The following is a 19,595-nucleotide window of genomic DNA, read 5'->3' as shown; positions in this document are numbered from 1 at the left end:
GTACTAAAAGCCTGCACCTCCTCACAAAACATCTGACTACCCTTTCAGAAGATATTTCATGGGGAAAAAACAAAACAAAACTCTTGAAGCAGACATCAGCCGAAGCCCCGCCTTCTGTGAGCCCCACCTACTCCTCGTCTTCACTCCCACCTTGAATCAGCCCCCAGCAAGTGACATCAGAAGTGGATGTGGCCACAGCAACGCTCAGGGGGCGGCCCGAGGCACTGGAAAAGGAAGTGGTAGGGTGGTTGCTTCTTTTGCGCCTACCACCATCTCTCTGGGCTCGCTGAGTGGCGGCTGTCTCCAAGGCTTCCTCCCGCTCTTTTTCTACTTCCCTCTACGTGCACTGGCGTCGCTGCTTGCGCCGGGGTCTTTGGAAGTAATGGAAGCACCTCTCAACCTGGTAAGTGGCTCACAGGGTTGCGTCCACGGTGGGTGCCTTTGCCTCAGTCGTAGGGTACAGTCCCCAGAGTGCAAGTAGACCCTTGAGGCCAGGGGGCAGTCTTAGCAGTGACAGTCGCAGAGGCTGAGGGCCACCGGCAGGCCCTCAGTTCAGAGAGGCTCCGGGCAAGCGGCCTCAGAGTTTGTCCTCTGAGATCGCAGGGAAGCTCCCAATACTTCGGGCGCCCCCTGTTGCAGGGCCCCTGGCGAGGGGCTGCCGCCTCCTGGGGATGCCCTCTCCTCTGCTGCAGTGGGGGAGATGCCTCCAAGTGCCACGTAGCAGCCTCTCTGAAGCCTGGGAGGCACGGGAGTTGGCTAGGACAGAAATGGTGTGTAACGCTGATTGTAAGTTTCAACACAGGGGGCCCGAGTCTAAGCTCCCCGACTTTGGAGAGGTGGAGTAAAACCCCTAACTCCAGTTTTCTTTTCACCTACTTACTGTATTGGTTCGGGTTCATAAATAGTCTCTCTTCTCCCCGAATAAATTAGGGATAGCTGGGGTAAGAAAACACGACCGTTCTGCTTTTAGCTCAGTTTCATCACTTTAGGAGTCATAAAGTATAAAAGCTGTGTGTTGTTCTCAGAAAAAGTACTGGTAGTCTAAAGTCTTTTAAGCAATAAGAAACGGTTCTTTCCAGACTGGCCACTGCATCTGTGAGTTTTCTAATCTAGGAGATATATAGGTATAGGTATAGGTATAGATATAGATATATCTATCTATAAAACTAAGAACATCTAAAGTTGCAGACAGGACGGACTTTTTAGTCATGGGCTTGCAGTTCATTTGTGCTGGTGGAATTGGGAAAAAGGACTATGGAGGAATAATTTCTCACATTGGTCTTCTCAACCCTACTGTGTTGGAAGAACCTTGAACTGGTTCACACTATATAGAGAAGCAATGGAGCCTGGTGGTTTAGGAAAATAGTTTCTGAAGCAAGACTGCTTGGGTAAATTCTGACTTTGTCACTTAATTGATGCCTAACCTGGGGTAAATTAGTTGATCTCACTCTATTTCAGGTTTTTTTGTTAGGGTTAAAGGAGGAAATAGGTGCAAACCACTTAGTACTGTATCTGATACATAGTAGAGTATGAGTTAGCCATTATTATAATGAGACCATAAGCCCGTAACTTAAAGTCTCACTTATACAGTTTCTAATTTGGTGAGCTTTAAATACTAAGATTCTAACCGGCGGCTCTGGTTCAAAGTCACTGGTATCATCTAAAGTTATTATTCTAACTTAACTTTGGCAGGTTAGCTGTTCTGAGAAACTCTTCCAGTTTTATTACTTTGGCCCCTCTCCCATCCCCTCCCCCCTTTGTTGTTTACCCTTAAAAACTTTGGACTACATTAGGGCTGGGGATGTGGCTCAAGCGGTAGCACGCTCGCCCGGCATGCGTGCGGCCCGGCCGCTTTGAACTCAAGATCTCCTGCCTCAGCCCTCCCAGCCACTGGTATTACAGGCATGCTTCAGCATGCCAGGCTTGTGTTATCTTTTGAAAATAACTATATTTAAAAGATTAGCACAATTTCATAATCCATAAAGTATGTGGCAAGTAGCATGTTTGGCATCTTGAATTCTTAAATCATTTGAGATTTGAAAGATCTGATTTATTACCTAGCTATTTATTGGAAGATAATAGTGGAATAGAGGTTAATATTTACTTGAAGTGTTTTAAAAGTGAGCCAGGCTCTGGTGGCTCACACCTATAATTCCATCAGCTCTGGAGTTGGAGGCGGGAGCATAGGCAATTCAAAGTCAGCCTCTGCAATTTAGTAAGGCCCTAAGCAATCTAGCAAGACCTTGTCTCAAAATTAAAAAAAAATAATAATAATAGCAGGGCATGGTGATGCACACCTGTAATCCCTGCTGCTGGGTTTGGGAGGTTGAGGCAGGAGGATTGGGAGTTAAAAGCCAGTTAAAAGCTAAGCAACTCATTGAGACCTGTCTCTAAATGGAATACAAAATAGGGCTGGGGATGTGGCTCAGTGGTTGAGTGTCCCTGCCTTCCATCCCCAGTACCTCCCCAAAATAAAAAGGATGTGGCTCAGTGGTTAAGTGCCCCTGTGTTCAGTCTCTGGTACCAAACAAAACAAATAATTGTGTTACTAAGTAAAATTGAGAGGCCTCTATCAACATTTTGCTAAACACATTCTAGTATTGTCCAAGTTCATTGTATAAGGACTTAGTACAGGATTATTATTACATGGATTTATAATCATGTGTCCTCAGGGACCCTTGGGGTTTAGTAAGAACTTTTTCCCGGTTTTACAGATGAACCTACATTGAGAGAAATTAAGTAATTACTTAGGTATTGACTTAATATATTCTTGGGTACTGAGTAAAATATTGATCAAACTCGTGCTTTGGATGTTTTTTTAGCAGTCCTTCTGTATTAATTTTCTCATTTTCATTTCACCTTGGCCCTTATCTCTATTGAACTCTAGATCCTCTGTCAGCATTTATTGCCTCTGCTGTAGTATTGATTCCTTTATGTTAGTTTTACAGTAAGGGCCCTAAGGCTTATTTCTCACAATTAAATTTTCTAAGATGGAAGAATTTGAAATAGTCATTCCAATGTTTAACTAGAACAAGCTGGGAGTGGTGGTACATACCTGTAATCCAGTAGCTTGGTAAGCTAAGGCAGGAGGATCACACGTTTGACACCAGCCTTTGCAATTTAGTGATACTGTGTCTCAGTGTTTAAAATAAAAATGTCTGGGGGTAGTTCAGTGATAGAGTACTCCTGATTCAATTCCCCAATACAAGGGAAATAAAGGAAATTTGTACAAATAATGCATTTTCACCCCAAAAGTTGTTAAAAAGAAAAATAAATTTCACTTCCATTGAAGAAAAAATAGTCTTTCAACTTTGAATATGTTTGTTTCATCTGGTTATTATTATCATTTTCCCCCAAAGGGTTTTCTTTCCTTTTTGTCAATATGGAAAGATTGTAACATAAAACTTCTTAGTGTTTATTTAGGCATTTCATTTCATACATTTAATTTTGGTATTGTGAGCTGGTAATATATGTTAAAACTTAATGTGAGATAAATGGTGCAAAGCACATTCCTGTAATCCAAGCAATTTGAGAGGTTGAGGTTTCTTGAGCTAGGCTTGATAATTTAGGGAGACCTTGTCTTAAAATTTTACACAATTGGGAGAAAGGACTAGTAGAATGTTTTTTAGTTTTCCAGTACTGGAAAAAAATTATGTGAGATCGTTTCTATTTCTTGGTTTGTTTGCTTCCAGTTTGGGAGATGATGTAAGGTTTTAATTTACATATGACCATTGGTCATGATTTACTCACCTGTGCTGAAAAGGCAGGTCCAAGTGTTTCCTACATGTTTGTCTCTTAAGTGTTTGGAATGTTTCTTGAGTAACTGAGCTTCCCTCCAGAGTAGTCATTTCTCTCTTTATTTGAGGTAAATGAATCCACTTGCTTTCGAGATTCTAATCCAAGAAAAATAATTATATGATGGTCCAAGGAGGAATAGCTTTGTATTTTCCTGGAGTCTTTGTGACTTTCTTATATTATATGCAGTGAAATTTTTAAGGTAAAGAGGGCTATTTGAATCCTTTCCTTGTTGCCCTGAAAATATTAGGGAAAATTAACCTGTCACAAGTGAGGCTGGGCTTAATGGAAATACTCTAGGAAAAGGCAGTGGAGCACTAAAATATGTCCAGCAATTACTAAGTGATGGGATTAGCACTATGTATATTATTTATCTTGTCTTCCTAATAGCTATATGAGGTATTTCACATTTTACAGATGAAAACATTGAAATTTAGAGTGGATAGTGATTGTGAGATTGAAACCACTACTCCTGACTTGAGTATCTTAAATGTAATTTTTAGTAGTCCTTTCAGTGCTTACTGGTTGCAGATACTGCTTGCTAGTTGTCCGTAGGTTACTGTATTGATTAAGAAAAGAAGGGGGAAGTGGATGACTCCCAACAGACAACCCTACTATAAAGTCAGGAGTATGGTATATTTTCCTCTGTGGACTTTTTGGCATTTTGTTTCTTTTCATTTGTCTTTACAGCTTTCCCCTAAATGAACTAATAAATTAAAGGTTATAGAAGATAATACTGTTTTCCTTTGGGTAAGAGTGCAGTGTGGAATGTGTATTTTAAAAGTGGCCTATAGTCAGGTGCACATAAATCCCAGTTACTTGGGATGCTAAGGTAGGAAAATTCTAGGTTCTAGACAAGCCTCGGCAAATTTTGAGACCCTATCTCAAAATTTAAAAAGATAGTGAAAAGAGTTGGGGCTGTAGCTCAGTGGTAAAGTGCTCCTGGGTCCAATCCTCAGTTCCAAAAACAAAGCCGGTACTGTAGAAAGAAAATATTTGTTAGTGAGATCAGCCACTTAGTAACAGGTTATATTTGCTAGGTTTTTGTTGGTTGCAAATGATGAAAACCCATTTGAAATCAGCTTAAGCAAAAAGAGATGATTTATTGGACTCTAAACAAAGGAGCAGGAAAAGCAGGGGTATAGTATACATGGGTCTAAGAACATAGAGAGCCTCAGATTCAGACAGGAGTCTCTGACTCTTTAGGCTGACTGCTTCACTTCTCTTTACAGACCTGTTTCTACCTGTGCTTCCAAGTTTCTGAATGTCACATTATTTACAACCTCTTGAGACATTATTAACTTAGTATCTGATTCTAAGATTGAAATTTGGGGGCTGGGGATGTAGCTCAGTTTGTAGAGTGCTTGCCTCTCGTGCACAAGCCCCTGAGTTCAATCTCTAGCACCACATAAAACAAACAAAAAATACCCAACAAAAATCTGGATGGGATTCTTTATGTGTCTAGTGGACAAGACAATATTATTACTGTAACATAGGAGTCATGGATTATAAAAAATTTCATAATTTTTACTTTGAAATAACAGAAATTTTTACATGTACTACTTTTCTCTTTCTTTCTTTCTCTCTCTCTCTCTCTCTCTCTCTCTCTCTCTCTCTCTCTCTCTTTCTTTCTTTCTTTTTGAGATTGGGCCTTTCTACATTGCTGAGACTTGGATTACAGTCCTGCCTCAAGTGGGATTACAGGTTTTCGTCATCACACCATAGCTACTTTTAATGACTTGATTCTATTAAGAACAGTATTTAAGGAGATCAATTTTAAAATGGGAAATCTTTAATGATTCTTTTAAAAATAAGAAAAATACTACCAAAATAGGTTTCCTGCAGTATCTTTAATTATTAAAATATGTACTTTAATGTAGTCTGTCACTTTTTGAGGAGATGGTATAGGGGATTGAACCCAGTGGTGTTTTCCATGGAGCCACATCCTTGGTCTTTTTAAAATATTTTATTTAGAGACAGGATTTCCCTGAGTTTCTTTGGGCCTCGCTAAATTGCTGAGGCTGGCTTTGAACTCAGATCCTCCTGCCTCAGCCTCCTGCACTGGTGTGATTACACATGTGCACCACATCACCCAGAGGTTTTTATTTTTTATTTTTATTTTTTTAAATTTTGATTACTGGGGATTAACTCCAGGGCACTCAGCCACTGAGCCACATTCCCAGCCCTGTTTAGTAATTTATTTAGAGACAGGGTCTCACTGATATACTGAGTGCCTTACCATTGCTGAGGCTGGCTCTGAATTTGTGATCCTCCTGCTTCAGCCTCCCTAACCTCTGGGATTATAGGCATGTGCCACCATGTCTGGCTTATTTTTTAACTACCCCCCCCCCCAGTTTTGAAACAGGATTCTCTTAAATTGCTTAGGGCCTCTCTAAATTTTGTAGGCTGATCCTAAACTTGTGCCCCTCCTGTCTCAGCCTGCCAAGTCACTGGGATTACAGGTGTGTCCCACTGTTCATTGTCAACCTCTTGGTGATAAAAAAAAAAAAAACTCCACTTTCATTGTCTATCATGGTACTTAGTATAACAAACCATTTAGGGGGTGCTAATTAGTTTAATTTACACAATAACTCATTTTATAGATAAGAAAATTGAAACATAGTTAAAGCCAAGTTCACACGTTTATAAAAGTGTTCAAGCTGAGAGTTGGAACATCGGCTCTATCCTGTCTGCACTCGGTAGATGTTTAATAAGAATTTAATAGTAACTATACTTTAAAAAAAGGAATTTGCTGTGGTTTGAAATAACCTAAATTGATGAGTGTGTTTATTAGAAAATTTTATATCTGAGACTATAGTGAGAGGTAAATCCTGAATGGGCAGAGTCAGAGATTAGATTTTTTCATGGGGAAGTTTTAGGGAAGATGGGAGAGCTAAGAAGTCCTGACTTCACCTATTGGGAACTTTTTGTTCTTGTTCAGAAATTCAAGTAACCATTTATTTTGTCATCAGAGCTTGAAGTTTAATTATGGAGGCACACAAATATCCATACCACAAGGGAGAAAGTGATTGGAGTCCCCAAAGGCACAAAGATCATAGAGACAGTACTAGAGTGCAATAATCTCAAATAGCATCTTGTTTTTGCCTCTTAAAATGTGTCTGTGAGCCAGCAGCTATAAAACTAGCTATATACCTTTGTAAAATCTTAAGCCTTATTCCAAACCTAATGACCCAGAATTTACATCTTCACCTAGTTCTCACGATTTGAATTCCATTTAAAACTTCAGTACCATGGATCTGTTCCAAATCCATCATTTTATAGGTCAGCAAATGGGCCCTGAAGGTTGGAATAAATTAACTGTTTCAGTGGGAGAGCAAGAATTTGATACCAGAGCCCCTTATTCTTGGTACGGATAGGTCTACACTGTGCCACTCCTAGTTATGATGGTCTGTGGGGTTTCAAGGAAAAGCCTTAACAATAATATTCGAATATATTCATTAGAAAAATAATGTTAATCATAACTTCTTGTATCTACTAGTTTTCTTCATTATGTATATTCTCTTTCCCCAGAGCCTGTCATTTCTAGGTACCTGAAAACATTTGTGTTTTGAACATATTTTTTGCTTAGTCTGACTCTGTGGTTAAAATTCATATAATAGCCAGACATGATGGCACATGCCTATAATCTCAGTAAATTAGGAGGCATAGACCAGAGGATCACAACTTACTGAGGCCCTAAAACAAATTAGCAAGGCCCTGACATAGAACTTTAAAAGGACTGGGGGATGTGGCTCAGAGGTAAAGTGCTTCTGGGTTTGATCCCTAGTACCATGAAAATATATAGAAAAATAAAAGGCCAGTATTGCTTATTTAATCTGTTTACCTTTAAATGTGGGGATCCTTAAGTCATTTGCTTATAGAATTTTGAAGTTTCCCTTTGTTCTTTTGGTGAGTTGTATCTGATTAAAAAAAATCACTTTAATATTAGGTATTGGTATCATAGTGCCTCAAGTGCAAACATTTTTTCTTTAATTTTTTAAATGGTACCAGGAATTGAACCCAGTGGTACTTTAGCACTGAACTACATACCCAGTTCCTTTTATGTTTTTTAAATAGCATCTCATTAAATTTCTGAGGCAGACCTTTAGCTTGTTATTATCCTACCTCAGCCTCCTGAGGAGCTAGGATTATAGGCAAATACCACCATGCCCAGTACAGACTTCTCATTTCTGAGACAAATAGCAGCTTTATGTTGAAATGGAAAATAATAAAAGTTAAATTTTACCATATGATAAGTGGTTCTCTGATAATAGCTTTTTTTAAATTATTATTTTTTATTTATATATGACAACAGAATGCATTATAGTTTTTGTTACACATATAGAGCACAATTTTTCATATCTCTGGTTGTATACAAAGTATACTCACATCAGTTTGTGTCTTCATACATGTACTTTGGATAATAATGACCATCACATTCCACCATCATTTGTAATCCCATGCCCCCTCCCTTCCCCTCCAACCCCTCTGCCCTATCTAGAGTTTGTGTATTCATTCCATGCTCCCTCTCCCTACCCTAAGACTAGTGGAATTGTCTATGAAATAACTCTTATTTTGAAAGAAGTTTGAAAAATTAAAAAAAAAACATTTTGAGTAACAGACTATAATTGTGACTCTTTCTAGTTAACCTCTGGAGTTGAAGAATATGGGTCATTGAAGTGCCTCATGTTAACTGGGAGAGGGTTTATTTAGATGGAGTAGTTTTAGGTTCTACCTACTCTTTTCATAGATCCTGATATAGATACAGCTGTAGTGATGATTTGAGGTGTGACAACAAATAGTATCATTTATCTTGTTAAAAGGTTGGTTTGTTTGGGGGGCAGTTGCTAGTGATAGAACCCAAAGCCTTACAGTAAGTAGGTATTCCACCTCAACCTCTATTGTTGTTTTCTAAAGTCATGTTTTGTACTTAATAGTAATTTATAGATGTTTGTCTTCTAGGCTTATCAGCAGAGCAGACGAGCAGACCGTTTATTAGCTGCAGGGAAATATGAAGAGGCTATTTCTTGTCACAAGAAGGCTTCGGGTAAGTTGTCTTTTTAAGAAATATTGATTGTAAAAATGAAGAGCAATTTGTTTTTCCCAGTATCTCTGACCACTTTATTTAGAATGGAAATCACAACAGTAGTGTTTGTTGTCCTGCATATGCATGTTAGATCATTCTGCTTATCACCCAGAAAATTAGCTTAAGAGTATTTTTCAAATATGATGGATTTCCCAGCTTCTCCTAAACCAGTCTTCTGCCTGAAACATGAAGATGGCATAAATGGCACCTTGGTATATAGTGCTTATACACAGCCGTGTTCCTAAAGACTTATGAGCCAATTGCAAGAAGTCTGCCAATTCATAGTAAATATTGTTTAAAGGAGTCTGAATTTCAAATACTTGACATTTGTGCTGCAAGATGGGCACATGGCAGGTACCACATAAATCTGTATATTTTATGGTGAGTTTTATGGGGGTTTTGTACAATATTAACTCTTATGAATTCAGTATTGTTAAATCTTTCCTAAACTATATTTTGTTATCCATTGAATTATTAAATTTTAGTCATTACAAAAGCAACATATTGTTTAACTATTTAAGTCATGTTACATATGAGTTCCATAAGCACACATCCATAATTCCAGCAATTTGGTAGACTGAGGGAGGAGGGTTGCAAGTTCCTGGCCAGCCTCAGCAACATGGCAAGGCCCTAAGCAACTTCAACCCTGTCTCAAAATAAAAATTAAGAAAGCAGTGGGGATGTAGCTCAGTGGTTGAGATGCTTCTGGGTTCACTTCCCAGTACCAAAACAACAACAAAACCAAAGATTCCAGCTAACTGAATAAATAAAGGGAAAAAAACTTGCATTCCTCTTAATCTGATATTTGAATAATTGAAACTGCTGTAGGGCTTCAAATATCACCCTGACCTGGTCTAAATTCTGTGACATTTTTAGGTTAGAAAAGATGATAGCTTGTTAAATCACTAGCTTTAAATCATGGAGATAGAACTTAATGTGATTAGTAAATCCAACTGGGCTGATTTGGAGTTTAGACTTGGTTTTATGGCCTGGTGGTAGCACACTCCTCTGGCATGTGTGAGGCACTGGGTTCGATCCTTGGCACCACATTAAAATAAATAAGTAAAATAAAGGTATTGTGTCCACCTAAAATTAAAAAAAATATATTTAAAAAATAGCCATGTATTAGAGTTGCAAAATTGATGTGTTGGAATGAGCTCATTGTATTCTAAATTGACTTATTCACCATAGGTTTTTTTGTTTATTTTGATACCTGGGATTGAAGTTGCCTATGAACCACTGAGCCATATCCCCATCCCTTTTTATATTTTGAGCCAGAGTCTCCCTGAGTTGCTTAGGGCCTCACTAAGTTGCTGGGGCTGGCTTTGAACTTGTGAGCCTCCTTCCTCAGCCTCCCCAGTCTCTGGGATTATAGGCATGCACTACTATGCCTTGCTGGAAGAAGTAGTAGGTTCTTCAGATTTTCTTAGTTCCTGTCCCCATCATTTCTTAATATCTACTTTAAATATTTGTTTTGTTTCCTATTTGGAGGAAGCAGTTTAATAAGAATTGTTAGCTTTCTTTTTTTCCTGAGATGCCTATTCTTTTACCAAATTTCTCTTGGTGAGCAAGGCCCTGTATCAAAATTAAAAATTAAAATACTGGGGATGTGGCTCAATGGATAAGTGCCCCAGATTTCAATATCTTATACCCCATGTGGCCCCTGCCCCAATTCCCAGTTGTGAGATTTATTTATTTATTTATTTATTTTATTACTTAGGACTTAACCTAGGGGCACTTCATCACTAGGTTACATCATTAGCCATTGTTTAAATTGAAACAGGGTTTCACAGAGTTTCTTAGGGCCTTATACTAAAATGCTGAGGCTAACTTTGAACTCCTGATTCTCCTGCCTCAGCCTCCCTAGCTGGTGGAATTATAGGTATGCACCGCTGCATTATACTGTTTTAAGGCTCTACAAAGGGAGGCATTTCTTGAGTTTTGCAAAAGCTATTCTATTTGATAAGAAAGTAGATAAAACAGCTGATGCTGTGGCATACTGCTGTAATTCCAGCAGCTCATGAGGCTGAGATAGGAGGATTGTGAGTTCAAAGTCAGCCTCAGCAAAGGTGAGGCCCTAAGCAACTCAGCAAGGCCTTGTCTCTAAATAAAATAAAAATAAGAGCTGGGGATGTGATTCAGTAGTTAAGTGCCCTTTGGTTTGATACCTGGTACCAAAAAAAAGGAGTGGATAAAGCAAAGTGTAGTTCAGACAAGGAGAAAAAAATTTATGCAGGTAGATGGTAATAACTAAGAAAATTCATCCACAATGTATCTGAACAGTTGCAGAGCAGATAGAACATCTCAACAGATTTAAATGTTAATGAAGAAAAATACACAAGCTATGCAAAATTAATACAGGAACAAAAGACGAGAACAAAGTGAAGAAAAATGTAAATCTGGCATGTAAGGCTCGATCAAAACTATAATCACCTAGTTTTCTTTGGACAAGGAACGTCTAATTAATTTGCTTCTTAGGAATGGTAGAACCTAGCAGACACTTCTAAGCATGAAATTGGAAAATCATTAAAATACAAGTAAAGATCAGGCAGAAAGCAGTGTCTTGTATCTGCAGAAGGGGGAAAAGAGACTTAATATAGGAATGAGGCATACCAAAAGGTTTATAGTAAACAAAATATAAGAAATATATCCACTATTAATGTTATTTATACCCCATCTTGTTCAAAAACATTTTTTATACTTTTTTTTTAGAGAGAGAGAGAGAATTTTTAATATTTATTTTTTAGTTCTCAGCGGACACAACATCTTTGTTGGTATGTGGTGCCGAGGATCGAACCCGGGCCGCACGCATGCCAGGCGAGCGCGCTACCGCTTGAGCCACATCCCCAGCTCTCAAAAACATATTTAAAATGTCTCACAGGGAAACAAAATGAAATACAGAATGTAAGTAAAAATAAGTAAATGAAGAAATCCATAGAAGCACAAAATGAAAAACAGATTGATATTATAAACCTCAACATGTACCATGAGTTTGAATATTTATAGAACTTATGATTAGTTCTTTGTGTTGTTTTTGACATTTTCAAAATTCCTGAGAAAATCAATGTAGAAGGAGAAAAAGTTAATTTTTTCTTAATAATTTCAGAGGTTTCAGTCCATGGTTATTCAGACCCATTGTTTTTTTGTGTCACATGACTTGGGTGGCTGAGTCGAGGATTGCAAATTCAAATCCAGCCTCAGCAACTGAGGAAGGCCCTAGGTAAATTAACAAGGCCCTGTATCAAAATTAATGGTAGGGAGGCAGAACTTAATGGTAGGGAGTGTAGTGAAGAAAACTGCTCATCTCATGGCCTTGAGAAGCAGAGGGAGAGGAAGAAGGTGTGGCCAGTATCCCCTTCAAGGTCATGCCTTCCATGGCCTAACTTCCTTCTGTTACACATCCCCTTCCACAGAGTTTGTTACCTCCCTCCCCATAATGCTATCAGTTGGGGATCAAACCATCAACAAATGAGCCTTCAAGGGGGCATTCAAGTTCTAAACCGTAACATTCTGCTGCTGGTCCCCAGAAGCTTATGTCCATCTCGTGAAACAAAATGCATTTATTCTATCTTAAAGAGTCTCCAAAGTCTTAACAGTTCCTTTATTACTCAAATGTCCAAATCCGAAGTCTACTCTGAGACTCAAGGCAAACTTGGTTGTGAGCCACTGGAATATTTAACAAGATATATACTTGTAACATTCAGTGGCATAGGATAGACATTCCCATTCCAAATGTGAGGAATAGGACAGCAGAAAGAAGAAAGGGATTTGACCAAATCAAGATGGAAACCCAGCAGGGCAAAATACTGAGTTCTGTAGCTTCATGTGCTGCATTTGGGACACAGTGATATGATGTGAACTCCAAAGGGTTTAGGCAGTCCTGTTTCTGGCTTTGCCAACTGTAGTACATGTGGCCACTCACTCTGGCTGGCTCTACTCTCTGCCTGTGACTTCCCTTGGCAGGCATTCTACATTCCTGGCATCTCTGACTTACTGGGGTCTCCATTGCATCTTTAGCTTCACTCTCACAGCTTCACACATTGCCTTCTCAGGGGCTACTTGGCAGGGGCTTTGACTGCCATATGCTGATTGAAGTCTTGATGGGATCCCCCAGGATCCCATATAATAACTCCTGTATTCTTCATGTTTGCAAAAGCACCATTGTATGGATGACAAAGTCTGCTATCAGCTGGAGCAGTAGATGGCCTGCTTCAACAACAGCTATGGCAGACTCTGATTCCTTTGAAAGATGAACACAAGGAAAACAATTCCCTGGCTCTGTGGGAGTAGGGCTCCTCTGGGCTCTCTTATCAAATAGAAGTCTTTGAGTCTATGATGAGTCTTGCTGATTCCTGAGGTGCAAAGTCCTTAGCTTCTTTTTTTTTTCTTAGCTTCTTTTTAATGGCATTGATCTCTTTAGCAGTGGTACCTTAACTTGGCCACAACTTTAAAAGCTCTACTTTTCTGTCTAAACTAAAGTTTTTCAAATCTCTCTTTTCTATTTTTTGTTCCCATTCTCAATGGTATATTAATTGAAAGCTAAACACAGACCACTGCCTTGAAATTTCCTCCACCAAGTTAATTAGTCCATCTCTTTCAAATTCAGCCTCACAGAATCTTGGCATACATAAAATGAATACTAGTTCTTTTCCATAATGTAACATGAATGGCTTCTAGTCCAGTTCTCAATAGGGTCCTTATTTCTGTTTGAAACCTCATGAGCTTGGCCTTTAGTTTACACATTCTTATCAGCATTCTGGTCTTCTGAGTTCCCACCAGAATTGCACTTTAAGCTCTGTTTACAACATTACAAGCTTTCTGTAGTCAACATCTCAAATCCATGACACCTCCTCCATCTCAATTTAAAAGATTTCTCAGCCACTATCAGGTATAGTGATAGCAAAGACTTTGCTTGCTGCTTTTTGTTACCAAATTTCTGTTTTAGATTTTCATAACTGAGAGATTCAACTTGAAAGGAGGAAAGGTTTCATGGGTTTGTGGTTTCAGTTCATGTTTATTATCCCTGTTGTTTTGGGGCCTTTGCCAAGGTAGAACATCATGGTGAAATATGTGGTAGAGCAAAGCTGCTCACTTCATGGTAATGGAAAGCAGAAAGGGAAAGGGGATGGGGACACATATGCCTTTCATGTCAATTTTCTTTAACTAAGCCCTACCCCTTACAGATTCTAATACCTTCCCATGGTGCCAATAGCTGGGGAACAAACCTTCAACACTTGCGCTTGCTTCCTGGGGCATTTAAGATTCAAACCATAGCAGACTCCTAGCAATCTACTAAAAGAGGAAAAGTAAGGATTTACTTCAAATTAAGTCACCCAGAGTTTGATCCTGAGATCAGAGTTGTGGTTATTGTTGTTTTTGGTACCTGGGATTGAACTCGGGGTACTTAACCACTGAGCAACATCCCTAGCCCTTTTTTATTATTAGAGACAGGGCCTTGCTAAGTTGATGAAGTTGGCTGTGGACTTCACATCCTCCTGCATCAGCTTCCAGAGCTGCTGGGATTATAGGTGCTTGTCATTGCACCTAGTCTAAGTTTTTTTTTTTTTTTAGGGTAGCTGGGGCAAATATCCATGGGGCATACATCTTAGTTTAAGCAAAGGTTTATTGACAGAGAATATTTACTAGACTGCCCTTCTGTAAGGTGCTGCAGCCTGCTGGAAAAAAATGTCTTTTAAATATATAGTCAGGTACAAGGGAGTAGTTAAAAAACACTGTGATTGTTATTTGGTACCATTGCTATAGTTTTAGTAGTTAGGGAGTCTTTCGGGGTGGGCCTAAAAGGAAGGTCATGCTTCATTGCTAGGTGCTAATTTTCAAAATGGGAGTTATTTTGGACTAAGTACCTAACAGGTTCTTGTTAATTTTTTTAAGTACTTGGAATTGAACCCAGTCAGGTGTGCTTTACCACTGAGCAATATCTCCAGCTATATTTATATTTTTTGAGACAAACTCTAAGTTGTCCAGGCTTGCCTCAGACTTCCAATCCTCCTGCCTCAGCCTTCCGAGTTGCTGGGATTACAGGTATACACTACTATACCTGCCTGGTTCTTATTACTTTTTAATCCTTCCTAAACATTATTTTTCAAATGAAATCATCTTTAGTTCTTTAATTGTAAAATCTGTAGGGTTTCTGTTTTTGTTTGATGGTGGGGATCAAATGTAGGTCTCCACATGCTAGGCAAGTACTCTACCACTCAGCCACATCCCCAGCCCTTCCATAGGGATTTTAAAGCATAGAACTTGCCAGGTAAGGTATCAAATGCCTGTAATCCCAGAGACTGGGGAAGCTGAGGCAGGGGGATCACAAGTTCCAGGCCAATCGCAGAAATTTAGCAAGACTCTATCTTAAAGTATAAAGGGCTATGGATGTAGCTCAGTGGAAGAGCTCTAACCCTTGTTTAGTCACTGGGATCATTCACCAGTATTGAAGCAAAAAAAAAAATCCCTCCAAAACCTAATCATAGCATTACTGCTTGTAAGACCATTTTTTTTTTGTATGAGAAGTATTAAAACTTCTTTTACCTGGTAATTATAGGATGATACTCATATATTAATGTTCCTCTTTTTTTTTGGCCAGCATATCTTTCTGATGCTATGAAGCTGACCAAGTCTGAGCAGGTAAGACATGTTCTTAAGGTTTACAGAAAAATTTTAAAAAGATTTTTTAATGGAGACTTGAATTGTGTAAAAAAAGCATTTTACCCCTTTTTAAGTTCTTTAATTGTAAAATCTGCAGGGTTTCTGTTTTTGTTTGGTGGGGGATCAAATGTAGGTCTTTAAGTGCTATATTAAAAATGTGTAAAATGTGAAAACTAAGTGAACTGTTGATATAATGGCATACAGAAACAACCTTCTCCCCCAACCTCATTCCTGTTCTTTTAGATATGCCAAAACTTGCCTCCTGTTAGTAGCTCATATTTGACCATTGTTGGGCTGTTTGTTTTAGTGCCTGGTATTGAACCCAGGGGCGCTTAACCACTAAGCCATATCCCCAGCTCTTTTTATTTTTTTTATTTAGAGACCGGGTCTTGCTAAGTTGTTGTGGCCTCCCTAAGTTGCTGTGGCTCGCTTTGAAACTGTGGTCCTCCTGCCTCAGGCTCCTGAGCTGCTGGGATTGCAGGTGTGCACCACCATGCCTGGATCCAATTGGATAAATCTGCTTGTTGAATATTTTTTTAAATATGAAGTCTCCCATTTGTCTGTTCTTAAATTCTTAGACAATTCTTTTTTTTCTTTATTTTTGACTTCCTTCCTCCCTGTACTGGTGATTGAACCTAGGGGATGCTCTACCTGAGGACCACATACTTCCAGCCCTTTTTATTTATTTTTATTTTGTGACCAGGGTCTGGTTAAGTTTCCCAAGTTTGCTTTGAACTTTGGATCTTCCTAAGCCTCCCAAATGTTTGGAATTACAGGCTTCTTGTACCACTATGCCCCCTGCCTTACGTTAAAAAGTTCTTAACTTCAAAATATGTTTCACCAGTGACTTTATTTCTTATGCTAGGGGAAGGCTTGTTGAGGTTTAAAAAATACCTTTATCTAAATACCTTTTTTTTAACAGTGGTCTGAGTTGAATTCAGGGCATTATACATGCTAGACAGGTGCTCTGCCATTGAGCTACATCACCAGCCCTATTTTAAATTTTGAGACAGGGTCTTGGTAAGTTCCCCAAGCTAGCCTTGAATTTGTGATTCTCCTGCCTTAGCCTCCTAAGTAGCAGGGGTTATAAACATGTGCCACCAAACCTGGCTTCTGATTTCTTGATTGTAAAATGTCAGGTACCTAAGAAGTACTTAGTACATATATGTCTAATTGAAATAAGGAGATAGTTTCTGAGAGGGATATCAGTGGCAGGGAAAACCCACTTACTTCTTAACACTGAATCATAGGAAATTTAACTTTGTGTCTTTGATACTATAGAACCTGCTATTGGTATCTGCCTGCATTGAGCTTTCTAAATCTATATTAACAGGAAGACTTTTCATTTTGGTTACTATAGAACTGAGTTCTAAAGAGGAAGGATTTCTCCAATTCTAAGATGATTACAAATGGCATGGCATTGCAGATGGAGGAAGTGTAAGGCACAGTCAGAAAAAGTCTGAATTATTGAGATTAGGATTTTAACTTAATGAATGGTGCTTTCACTTAAGTAAAAAAAAATACACCATTCTCTAATTTATGTTATTTTGCTATTGTTATTGAATCTTTACTAAATTGCAAACAGTATAAAAATTTTAAGTGTTAAGTCAGAAAGGCTCTTGGAATAGCATATATTAACAGTAAAAAGACTTCCAATATTAAATTCTGCAAATTGTAATTTTTCTTTTGTGAAATAGGCTCATTTATCACTGGAATTAAAAAGGGATAGCCACATGAAACAGTCCCTCCTCATCCAGGAGAAGTGGAAAAGGGCAAAGTGTGAAGAACGATCAAAAGCTCAGAACACAGACAAGGATGTAGCTACCCAACTTCGGGCATCTCACAAACCCTCTGCTGAGGATGCAGAAGGTCAGAGTCCCCTTCTTTCTAAGAACTACAGCCTTTGTACAGAGAAACACCTTTCTGAAATTCATGGAATCTTTGACAGGAATTCAGAAACAATATTATTTTTACTTCAGCAAAAGAGTGAGCCAACACAGCCATGTATTGGAAGCAAAGCCCCGAAGGATGATAAAACAATTATTGAGAAACAGGCAACCAAAATTGCAGATTTGAAAAGGCATGTGGAGTTCCTTGTGGCTGAGAATGAAAGATTAAGGAAAGAAAATAAAGCACTAAAAGCTGAAAAAGCAAGACTTGTAAAAGGTCCAGTAGATAAGGAGCTGGATGTGGATGCTGATTTTATAGAAAAGTCAGCATTATGGAGCTTGCCACTACATTCAGACAGTGCTACAGCTTCTTCAACCTGGCACAAATTTGCAGCAAATACTGGGAAAGCCAAGGATATTCCAATATCCAATCTTCCTCCCTTGGATTTTCCATCTCCACAACATCCACTTATGGAGCCGTCTGAGGATTTTCTGAAAGGACTTATGAATAATTGAAATGGAAGGCTTTTGGAGAGATCAGAAGAAATACAGCAATACAGTTAATCCAGAAAAGAAGAAAAAATTAAAAAGGGGAAAACCACATACAAGGGTAATTCCAGATGTGTTTTACCATCTGGCTGATTGGCAGGAGCAGCATTGCCAGGATGTGAGAATCAGTCACTGTGAAATATATTGAGTAGCTGATCTAACCACTAGAGCTAATGGTTCCCACCTGGCAGACAGTAAACTCTTGGAGGTTCACTTTCTCCCGATGCAAACCAAATGGCTACCTAGAATAATTTTCTCAAGCACCAATTAATTTTCTTCAGGGTTAAAATGTATAAAAGTGTGTTATGTATAATTAATCTATAATGCCATAAATGATAATGTAAAACCTAAATAATATGGTGGCCTGAGGGCCTGCCATATATTTGAAACATGCTTTCTATCATGCATTGACTGTATGCATTTTGTTATGCACATTTTGTTTGTTTAAGTAAGGTGTATAGGATACACACTTTTCTAGATGGAACTACAATACCCACATTTTGCACTAATAACATAATGCTGACCTCAAGACTATCAGGAGAAATATTTAAATTTCCATTTTATGAAGAAAGGAACTAAATTATTAGTTATGCTTTTTTAAAAAAAATTAGCAGTTTACATAATTAATCAGGGTGCATTTTAAGTTCTAACTTTGTTATATAATGCATCACTTAAAAATACTAAGGAGGGCTGGGGATGTGGCTCAAGCAGTAGCGCGCTCACCTGGCATGCGTGCGGCCCGGGTTCGATCTTCAGCACCACATACCAACAAAGATGTTGTGTCCGCCGAGAACTAAAAAATAAATATTAAAAATTCTCTCTCTCTCTCTCTCTCTCTCTCTCTCTCTCTCTCTCCTCTCTCACTCTCTCTTTAAAAAAATACTAAGGAATGATCCTTTGTTTTTAATGATGCATAAGTGGAAGTAATGCTAGTTGGCAGTATTTGATTGTAAGAAATCAATAAAGTAATTGTGTTTTATACCCTTGTTGACTGGTTGGTGGTTGAAAAGCAAGGAACTGTGTGGCATCTGGCTATTGTAAACTTTGAATAGGAATTTAAGCAGATGGTATCAAATTATTATTTTGATGTGTTAAAGATTTTCCACTGTTGTTTTGCAATCCCTTTCCCCTTTAAAGGTGTTGAAGGAGAGTGTAGAATTTCCTGAGGAAATTTTGGGCAAAATCAAGTGAAAATCCCCAAGAGCTAAATGTTCCAAGCCTTTCTTTGGTGGAACTCACCTGGAAAGTGCCCAGGGCTGCTCTAAGCAGCTTGCAGCCATTCTTGTAGCACTTTTACCCAGTGGAGCACAGTGAGTGAGTGCTTTTTTCTAGGAGAAGGGGTTGGAGAAGAAGAAGATGTAAACAAAACATTTCTTTGCAGATCTCTAGGTATGTTAAAGCATGGACTTCCTGTGTGGAATTGTGGGACTGAGGCACATACTGCCTCCTGAGGGAGTGAGGACTTCATTGGGCTAAGTGGGTAGGGTTAGGCTCCCATGTTCCATGAGGAAACTAGCCTAAGTAGGAAGGGTGAAGAGATCATACAGAAGTCATATTTTTTCCTGTCTTATTGTGTTGCAGATGAAACCATCTTAAAAGTTATACTACTTAATTTG

At 38.7% G+C, this 19,595-nt stretch overlaps 1 protein-coding gene across 1 annotated transcript; it reads left to right on the top strand.

The window, feature by feature from the left end:
* Window positions 1–382: 382 nt before the first annotated feature.
* Window positions 383–17,946, top strand: LOC308633135 (nuclear receptor-binding factor 2-like; the record flags this gene model as incomplete). The annotated part of the gene is made up of 4 exons (XM_081265682.1): window positions 383–403; window positions 8,758–8,842; window positions 15,480–15,520; window positions 17,239–17,946. The coding sequence occupies 4 exons, from the start codon at window positions 383–385 to the stop codon at window positions 17,944–17,946; spliced, it is 855 nt and encodes a 284-aa protein (XP_081121808.1).
* Between the last annotated feature and the right edge of the window lie 1,649 nt (window positions 17,947–19,595).

The sequence above is a fragment of the Spermophilus citellus genome (genome assembly GCF_964194105.1).
Source record: "Spermophilus citellus genome assembly, chromosome: 14".
In the NCBI taxonomy this organism is placed as follows: Eukaryota; Metazoa; Chordata; class Mammalia; order Rodentia; family Sciuridae; genus Spermophilus; species Spermophilus citellus.
This window is presented reverse-complemented; position numbering and strand designations above follow the sequence as displayed.